This window comes from Nicotiana tomentosiformis, chromosome 3, assembly GCF_000390325.3.
Source record: "Nicotiana tomentosiformis chromosome 3, ASM39032v3, whole genome shotgun sequence".
NCBI classification, from domain to species: Eukaryota; Viridiplantae; Streptophyta; class Magnoliopsida; order Solanales; family Solanaceae; genus Nicotiana; species Nicotiana tomentosiformis.
This window is the reverse complement of record NC_090814.1, coordinates 150930589-150940237: the sequence shown is the minus strand read 5'-3', so window position 1 is coordinate 150940237 and position 9649 is coordinate 150930589. Positions and strand designations below refer to the sequence as shown.

At 36.0% G+C, this 9649-nt stretch overlaps 2 protein-coding genes across 2 annotated transcripts; one reads left to right on the top strand and one right to left on the bottom strand.

The window, feature by feature from the left end:
* Positions 1-375: 375 nt before the first annotated feature.
* On the top strand, positions 376-2166 carry LOC104118761 (17.4 kDa class III heat shock protein). Its single transcript, XM_009630106.4, has 3 exons — positions 376-695; positions 859-1069; positions 1727-2166. The coding sequence occupies exons 2-3, from the start codon at positions 875-877 to the stop codon at positions 1982-1984; spliced, it is 453 nt and encodes a 150-aa protein (XP_009628401.1). The 5' UTR covers positions 376-695; positions 859-874; the 3' UTR covers positions 1985-2166.
* A 499-nt stretch (positions 2167-2665) lies between these two features.
* LOC104118760 (meiosis-specific protein ASY1) lies at positions 2666-9110 on the bottom strand. The gene is made up of 22 exons (XM_009630105.4): positions 8945-9110; positions 8779-8835; positions 7803-7899; positions 7649-7717; positions 7468-7560; positions 7119-7242; positions 6948-7017; positions 6793-6834; positions 6534-6662; positions 6338-6448; positions 6188-6230; positions 6046-6087; positions 5841-5965; positions 5742-5754; positions 5469-5545; positions 5258-5365; positions 4063-4213; positions 3891-3967; positions 3786-3807; positions 3512-3678; positions 3288-3425; positions 2666-3205 (listed from the first exon to the last, which is right to left on the bottom strand). The coding sequence occupies exons 1-22, from the start codon at positions 8945-8947 to the stop codon at positions 3152-3154; spliced, it is 1812 nt and encodes a 603-aa protein (XP_009628400.1). The 5' UTR covers positions 8948-9110; the 3' UTR covers positions 2666-3151.
* Between the last annotated feature and the right edge of the window lie 539 nt (positions 9111-9649).

The following is a 9649-nucleotide window of genomic DNA, read 5'->3' as shown; positions in this document are numbered from 1 at the left end:
GGCTACACAGTGTCATTTTTCCAAATATATTGAAAAATTACAATATATAGCTGCCGTAAAAAAATAGCCGAAAAAATACATAAAATTTGTATATTTTTTGTATATATATACATTATGTATGTTATATACAAAAATTATATAAATTTTATATACTTTTTCGACTATTAGATGTAAATAATTTCTGGCACAAAATAGAAGTAATAATAACCCCTATTTCTAGTGCGGCAGAGGGATTAAAGCCACATATATGGAGTGATTTACATTTCCTCCACCTCACACCAACGAAAAAAGAAAAAGAAAAAAAAATGGTGAAATATTAAAAAGAAAGAACAATAAAAGAGTCGTTTTGACATTTGAAGGCAAAAATGGCTGCAGCAACAAAATATGTGACAACAAAAATTCCCAATAATTGGGAGGAACTATACGTGGACGACAAATAGAAGATCACGGCCATGCGCCAAACGTAACAGATGTCCGATGTTCCCGTCTCTTCTAGATCCTTCGTGTCGAGAATCGAAAAAACAGGGACATATTAGAAGTTTCTGAGACCCAGCATTCGCTTAGTTTAAATTAGAACTTGCCTTACCTTTTTCAGCTACTGGTCGGATAATTCTTCTTCTTCTAAAGGCAAAAATCCTGGTGCTTCTTTGAAGACCTACAACAGTCTTGAAATTCGCAGCGAATTGTGAGTCCTGGTAAGACTGCTCTGTAAATCTATGTAATTTTAGGGTTCTTTTTTTCGCCTTCACGTCATTAAATCATGATTAATCATATTTTGGAGTTGTTATCATATGGTGTTTAAATTAAGTACTGACTGTTTTTTGTTTGTGTTTTTTCTATGATTAATGTGTATTGTAGAGATCTCTGTGTGAAAATGAGCGCAGTCGTGGATGCGGTGAACCAACTTCTCCACTTCCCAGAATCCATTGAAAGGGTAGTGTTTCCGTCCCACTCACACGAGACAAGTGAGAACAGGGGTGTGAGTAGCATACCAGTGGACATTCTCGATTCCCCAAAGGAGTACATTTTCTACATGGACGTTCCTGGGTTATCCAAGTCTGAAATTCAGGTTGGTATTACGGACGCAATCTTCAATTTTGATTTTAACAGATTTCTAGCTTTTAATTCCATAGGAGGTGGCAAATGGGCTGGTGGAAATGACACAGGCATGTTGTTTAAACTATATTCATAAAGATTAGCCAATTTTGCTCAAATTTCAGCCCACGACGTCCTAGACTTTAAACCTCAAAGTTCAAACTTCAACGCATCGTGTCCTAAAATTCAAAAATTGTGTCCAGAAGTTCTTAGTTTTAAATTAGTAGTTCAGCAATTCGAGACACTTAGTCCTGAATTTCAAATTAGAAATTAGCATGGATACTTAGTCCTGAAGTTTGGGTGAATTGGTTAATCTTTAAATACATTGTAAATTGTGAATATATTTTATATAGCGGACTTAAAAGTGCCTATTGCTGCACTTCGCAGGTTAAACCCGTTTAAATGAATAAACGGTTTATGACTTAAGTTGCTTGATGTTTGCTTCTGTCCTGTCTAACATGAGTCAATCTCTTCCCTTTTTTGTTTAATTTACCTTTTAGAATAAAGTTGTGAAAGTTATTGTATTTCACTTAAATTATTAGTACTATAAGTTATTCAAAATTTGCATAATTTTTACTCTCCAAATTTAATTTTGTTAGTGAACCTTGTTACTGATTGAAATGTGTAACAGGTGACTGTGGAAGATGAAAACATACTGGTGATACGAAGCAATGGGAAGAGGAAGCGTGAGGAGAGTGAGGAAGATGGGTGCAAGTATGTGAGGTTGGAGAGGAGGCCACCTCAGAAATTGATGAGGAAGTTCAAGCTGCCTGAAAACTGCAATGTTTCAGCTATTAATGCTAAATGTGAGAATGGGGTGTTGGCTGTGGTAGTTGAGAAGCTTCCTCCACCACCTAAGCTTAAGACTGTTAAAGTTGCAATTTCATGAATTTTAGTTATTATCAATGTACATTTTTCGAGATTCAGCTTTGTGGAATGAAATGTATCTCTGTAGTATTTATGGGACCTTTGCATTTTCCTTAACTAGGCTAGGGTATCTTGTTAAACTTTTGATTTGAAGTTGATCCTGAACTCGTCTGCTAAATTAGAAATGGAAGCGTATTGCCAACATATATTGCTTTGGTGAGTTTGTCTCCTAATTTGTTTCGGATATTCTGGCATTTGCAGATCTCGGCTTTTGATTCATACAGAGTATATATGAACAATCGTTCCTAATGGATAATTGGCGGTATATCATTACTTTGCCATGCAAAAACTATATTCGAAGTGCAGACCCTAGGTTATGAAAGATATTGGGAGACGGAGTAGGGCACAATTCAGCTTCTATTCCCAACATCTGATTTTGTATCTCCAATCTTTCTTCACTCCTTTTCAGAATTGTCTGCAATCGAATGGATGAAGCACTGTTTGGCGAAATAAGAATACTTTTGATAGACGTGATCAATATGAAATTTTTCTGTTTTGGCCTCACCTAACTGAACACTATGTGGGCGCTGCTACTGACCTCAAAGTGCCAATGGATCAAACTGAGTGAAAGATTTGGAAGCGTCGAACAAAAAGTATCAAAAAGAAAAAAGAAACACGTAAAAGATACTAGAAGACTGGTCAATAGTGAAGATAGCTGTTGGCTGACAATTAATCTTCTTCACATCTTTCGCAGATTAAAATAATCTACTTTAGGTCATTGGATGCAAACAGAATCTCCCTCGCTTTCTGCCATCTCTCGCACTCATGCTGTCATGCAAACTTAAATTGGGTGCATAACATATATTTCAGTTTCTATTAGCGAAATGCCATCTCTCGCACTCATGCTGTCATGCAAACTTAAATTGGGTGCATAACATATATTTCAGTTTCTATTAGCGAAATGCCATCTCTCGCACTCATGCTGTCATGCAAACTTAAATTGGGTGCATAACATATATTTCAGTTTCTATTAGCGAAATATTAGTTTTTGTTGACTATTGTGTCATGTGCATTGGTACATTTGCTAGCTAACAAACGATAACCAACACATAACTGCTCGGATTACGAGAAGACTTTCACCAAGGAAACTACCAAGAAATGTCACTAATTGAGCATCCAGATGTTCATTTCATGCAATTTGAGATTTTTGGCGCCTCACATACTGAAGAATAGGCTCTTCCACCTGTAGACAGCAAAAATGTGACAGGATTGATTTTCAGGATTGCGAAATATAACCAAGTTCCTCTGGAAAAATTGATACATACCATGCTTGCTTTCCTTCTACGCTTATCCTGACTCGATCTGCTACAGATAACTGTCTCAAACTCATTATATTTGTTGGTCCTTTCATATGATTTTCCATTCTCATTTCCAGGTACAAAACTCTCAGTAGAAGCTATGGGCTGCAAAACGTCATATGTTATTAATTATTCCTACAGAATCTTCAGTAAACAACTTTTCAGATTAATGACAATTACGAGTGAATAACCTCAGCTCTGCTTGATGGTGTGTTTTCATGGTCCCTTCTCTTTGAGACAGTCTGATCGCTCAAGGCAGAGCCATTCTGGAATGCATCCGATTTGCCTCTTGTGCGAGTGAGATCTGATCCAATAGAGTGGAGAGCACCGCAAGTGGATAAATCTGTAGGATTGTTTTCTGCGAGTACCAAAGCTGTCTTAGCTTTCATGATATTAATCTTGATTACAAGCATAAAGTAAATTGAGTAAGCACTACGGCAAGTTCTGAATAGTTGGAGTTATTACCTGATTTGTTCATGTCCACATCCTGACCAATGAACATAGTTAAAAAATGAATTAAACTTTTGCGGTGCATAATCTATTGAATCCATATAAACTCATGACTATTACCATGGCATCTTTCTCTAAGACCTTCTTAACCTCAACCAGCTTTTTCTCAGTCAAGTCAGAGTGGATCACACGCTTGCCTGCAATAACAAAAGCAATCCAGCAAATGGTGGTAACTGCTATTTCTATCTTTCTCCTCCTTGCAAAGCCGAAAGTGCAGTTTGTCAGTGAGTACCTAGCCTGCGATTGCTCCTAGCCTCAACAAAGCCATCTTGTGTCATTTTATCTATTAGCTTCTTCACAGTAGTTTGATTTGCCTCTCCTCCTAGTTTGCTTCGCAGATTGCTAATGGTTACATAGTTCATCGGAAGAGCATGATACAAAGCCTGAAACAAGACTGTGTCATTTCAAACTTGCTTTCCAGGAATTAAGTATCAAAATTCAACACAGCTCATAACAGAAATTTTTCAATTAGTGAAATGGAAAACTGTTATATGCACTCCCTCTTATAACTTTGAGAACTTCAGTTAACTAAATGAGAATATTAAACCTTTTCTCCTCATTCTATCGATGTTATTCGGATATCTAATCTTTCCAAATCCTTCAGGCAGGATCTCATATATCTCCTCTCTGCTGCTCAAAGTTTTGTTTAAGATCCCAAATCTTATGACTTACTTAAAATTCTTAAAATATATAAATCTATACTAAATCAGCATCCATTGACATAAAAACATGGATCCGCATCTAACAGGACCATTACCTTCCCCTACCATGGTGTCCTCTCAAATCCTCTAGCACCCAGAACACAAAACTAGACTAGCTCCAGGATATCTATTTCAAGTGGTACAGACCTTCATTAATCAGTAATTATATTTCACTTGTTAAATGATCAGGTGAACCACATTGAGCCATTTGATCTTCATCAAATTGAAGTCCAAAGTACTTCTACTTTCTATATCAAGACTACCTTTCTGGACACGCAGTGTCTAAGAACATCAATAACCTTCATTTCACATTTGATAACTACCTGAATCACTTATATTTTTTTCATTTGATGATAATATTGGAAGTGTCCATTTATAAAAGAAATAGAAACATTCATCTATTTGGGTTATGGTGGGGATTGCATGTCTAGAGCAGCATTTAACTTTGATAAGGTAGATGCACAACATGTAGGAATGAGGAAAATGCAAACTCAATGACAGGACTCTGTACAAAAATGACTTTTGAATGGACCAGTTCCAGAAAGAAGAAAGAAAAGGGGCAAAATGTAGGTGAAGACTTTCAAAATCCATGTGTCTATATATAGATAGATACACAGCGAATAGATGAGAAAGTACTGATAAAAGCAGCTTCAAACACATTTGGAGAAGGATACAGCGCACACACTTAGATATCATCAGGGCAATGGCAAAAATGAAAAGTCTCACCTTCATGTACATGTAATCTTCATCCTTGCCATGCTGCAATTGGCTGCTTTTGGGGTATTGTTGGCCGTCAATTTCTTCTTTCACAATGTCGAACTCATAGTTGAATTTCTACAATTGAGTATTAGTTGAAATAATGGTATACCAGAAAGGATATATTAATGGAGGAAATACATATATAAACTATTAACCAGTCAAGGAAAAGTTAACAAACCGTTTTCTTGTTAATGATGTAACAGTCTGTGCCGACACTTGAAAGTATGCCTTCCTTAACAAGCTTTTCAACAATTTCTGAAATCAAAATGAAAAGAAAAATAAACAGGAAAACCACTTAAATTTGATAGAAAAAGATGCTCTATTCATCTTAGCTTTTTCTTTATGGGTTTTTTGGGTCAAAACTTCAGGAACTGGACAAAGATTATTTGATCAAGGGTCTCCGTTACGAAGCATAGGTTTAGCGCGTCCTCATTAGAGGTCCTTCCATTACCTTCAACCAAGACCTGCAACCAGAACAGAATATTAGGTAAACTGACCAATTATGGGAGAAACAGGCACTTTACATGACCACCAGCACCCGAGTTTTTACCACTGAGATGTCTGGGAAATGAGAGAGAACATCAGTCACTTCAACTCTGTCAAGGTGGTATGAGTTGATCCAGTCCTTTAACCTACCAATTTGTTGTTCATCTTCTGCTGGATCCTGAGTATCATCTGAAAAATCAAATAGCACATAAGAGGTACTTGGAACTATGTCCAGCAGGACTGCAGGAAGTTGGCAGCATTAACAGTACCTTCATCGGCCATATTACCATTATCCTGAGCATCTTGGTTCTCTGTGAAGAGATCATTTCTTAGTTAAACATAATGTGATTCAGAAATACTGAAGTAAGGAAATGTATAAACAAATCCGTCAAGTATAGACATATATATTACCAATTGGCGCAACTATGTATTGGTCATCATCAGAGTGACTGAACTGAAATATATCATCATTTCAAAGATTTTAGTCCGGCAAACAAATTTAAGAGGGTTGTAAGTGCAGTCAAGCTTTACATACAATTGAGGAGAGAAATAACGTTCTACCTCACTATCAGATTCATTGTCATCTCCCGGAAATGAATCAGCTCCCAAGCTCACACTATTATCTTGATCATCGTCATTCTCATCCTCACAGGGATCAAGCACGCTCTTAACCTGTGCAAAAACTACATAATCTGAATTGACTTAACATTAAACTGAAAACAGTTATATCCTTCTCCCTGCAATAACTGCCCCATACCTTCAGAGCTAATACAAAGTGCTTGCTGTTGACATCGCCAACCTCCATTTTCAAAGGACTTTTAGCCCATGGATTAACAGCCTCCTCTTCAGTGCAGCTTTTAAAGAAAGGAGGCTCATAATCAGCAGGCTGCACAACAAGCAATTCTGTTACCAACCTTCATTTGACCAATAAATTAACAAGCCAAGTGACATTTGAGACTAAAATGGTAAGTGTAGAGGAAGTTAGGAAAGGACAAAAAGTTGAGGGAAGGGCATACAGTAACATCGTCATAATAAAGGAGCTTCATCAGTATAGTTCGCTGAAAAAAAGGAAAATTTGATTTTAGAAACAAGATAAATTTTTCAAAATAAATGAAACACGAATAATCAATGACTAATGAAGCCTGTCTTTAAGAATACCATAAATCTTTACCTCTTCTGGCATCTTATCCAAAGTTCTCATCAGCTGAATCAATGTACGGACCATTTTACAAGCAGAACTCCTGAAACAATGCTACTTCTTAACTCACTGGTTCTAGCTATCCAAAATCACTAGCATGAGGTGAAACAATACACAAGAATTTCATGATATCAATATAACTACCTCATCTGATTGGGTGTTATTTCAGTGATTGAGTTACACTTGAATGTTCCTCCTTTCTTCGTTCCAATGCGATTGATATTCATTGACACTTCTTGGCTGTCAGAGTTTGAGTAACAAAAAGAAACTGCAAGTAGAGGACGAGAAGCATAAGTTATCCTCAAGCTCCAAGATTATAGTTTTAGAAATGATATAAAACTAACATAGAACAGTTATGATTTAGCTTTTTCATTATTTCAAGCCACACTGTTCTGAGATGCTGAACTACTTAGCCTGTGATATCATTAATCAGTCCAATAACATGACGATATAATTAAAGTCCAAACGCAACCAACTTATTTTGTTGTCATACATGCATATTCCTCGATCATTGGTCCATCAATTGTTTCGCACACACAGAACAAGAGTGTTTTAAGATACTTCTTCTGCAATGCATCATAAACACCTACAAGCAACAAAGAAATGTAAAGAACTGAAAGGACAGAATATAAAATTTAACACAAAGTATGGCAGACTAGCCAAAGACCACATGCCTTTTTCCATCCAATCAATCAGTCGACGTGATTCAGCATCCATGGGCATGAGCTTCTTAATTTTCATCTCTGTTTATGATAGAAGCATTCACTGAATTAGCTCAGAGAGCTGAAAGAGACTGTTAACATCACAAGTTTAGCGGAAAAAGCTTACCTAAAGCTGGAACAGATTTATCACTAAAATAATTCTCAGGAAAAAGGCCTCTGACGTAAGTAATGTTGAATAAAGCAATGCGCAGCAGGTTCCTTGTCTGTTTTTTAAAACCAAGAAGGCATAGATGAGTATGTAAATGGCAGCTGACAAAAAGTGACAACTCAAAACCATGAAGGATCAGGAATGTAAAAAGTTTGATTAACTGACCAATAGATCAAGTGACAATTCAAACTGGCAAATTTACCAGAGAGAAAACACAATACAGATTATGACAATTGTAACAGCTGATAAACTCATAAGTTAAAATTCATGGCAGAACTTGTTAACTTTGAATTTACAGCCTAGACTTCTCTAGGATTTTACCCAGACTAGTTTAGTAGTAAAAGGATCACAGTACTACGTAAACTGTTTGTGCGTTCGTAACCGGAAAATGTTAGTGTTGACATTCACCGGAATATTTAAGCTAGAGAAGTTAGCAATCGTTAACCAAAATATCGGGAAATGGTCAATATAGCATAAATAACATAGACTAAGGCAGGTCGATACAATTTCAGAGTATAATACACAGTTTTGATACTAAATGAAGTTAACTTCTCAAATCTGACAAGTTATTTAGATCAGGTTCAATGAACTTTAGCACCAGAAGTTCGCTAACAAAGAGATCTAAAAACAATCTAAAATAACCAAAGCTGAAGATGTAATCAACGCTCAAACTAACTATGATTCCGATCAGTTGCAATTGAATAGCTACACTAGACTTTATGCTTGCGTGTTCTACTGCTCTTGAGCTAGTTACTCTTCATTAATACCTGTTTAAATATAATATAGCTCAAAGTAAAATTAGGTCACAGAGAACTGAGTTTCTTCCAAATATTTTAGGAACAGATTCAAAATTCAAATATACAGTCGCGCCACCATAATTAATTAGCAGGTGAGAACAAAAACTTCAAAAGGACGAAGTTAAGAGGTAATTTACTAGGAGGAGTGAGTCCTGCTCCGTAATTTCTGATTCCTTCACTTTCTGAGCCACAACCTGTAAAATTTGATAGAAAATTAGAGTGACAGTGTAGAATTAACAAATGAATCAAAGCATAGTTGAACTGAGAAAGCGTTTTCCGAGATGATATCTCTGCTATGCTCACCATTGCTTGCCTGATTTCTGTAGAGAGAACTAAGAATTGATGGAGAGAGAGAGAGAGATCTGGAGAATTGAGCTGCAGTTTCTCGAAATGCTTTGTGAGAAATGAAAGAAATTGGCGGGTGTGCAGGGGACGTGAGTTTATAAAGGTTTGAAAGCTTGCGCAATGCGGACTGCGTGATATAGTGGCTTAAATAGTAATTTCTGAAAAAGGCAGGGGTAATTGTTTAGCTTATCGTCCTTTTTTTTTTTTAAAAAAAGGTAGGGGTTCTTCGATCTAAAATTTAGGATAAAGGCTTTAAACTCAATTGTTGTTATAAAATAAAAGCAATTTAGTAAAACATGAATAAGAAATATTGTTATGAAATAAAAGTAATTTAGTAAAATATGAACAAAAAATGGAGATAGAGAGAAGAAAGAGATTTTCTTCTTCAATTGTGTGTATTTTCTTATCTATTACAAGGTCTTTATATAGACATGAAAAGTGAAGAAAAATATGTCATTGAATATGTCATTAAGCATAGAAATATCTCATTGAATATGTCATTAAGTATTTGAGAAGATCATGGAGGAAGAGTAGACATCCACAATAATTTGATTTTTCTTATAACACTCCCCCTTGGATGTCCATAGATAATGTGTCTCGTTAAAACCTTATTAGGAAAAATACCCTATGGAAAAAAATTCTAGTGAAGGAAAAAGAGTACAC

Bases quoted from the DNA above. Each gene is read 5' to 3' on its own strand.
- LOC104118761 (XM_009630106.4), top strand. From the start codon at position 875: ATGAGCGCAGTCGTGGATGCGGTGAACCAACTTCTCCACTTCCCAGAA. The intron at 1,070-1,726 runs GTTGGTATTACG...AATGTGTAACAG, and splicing joins TATCCAAGTCTGAAATTCAG to GTGACTGTGGAAGATGAAAA.
- LOC104118760 (XM_009630105.4), bottom strand. The intron at 7,900-8,778 runs GTAAATTACCTC...TTTAAAAAACAG, and splicing joins AGCAGGACTCACTCCTCCTA to ACAAGGAACCTGCTGCGCAT. The intron at 5,366-5,468 runs GTTTGTTAACTT...ACTCAATTGTAG, and splicing joins ACATCATTAACAAGAAAACG to AAATTCAACTATGAGTTCGA.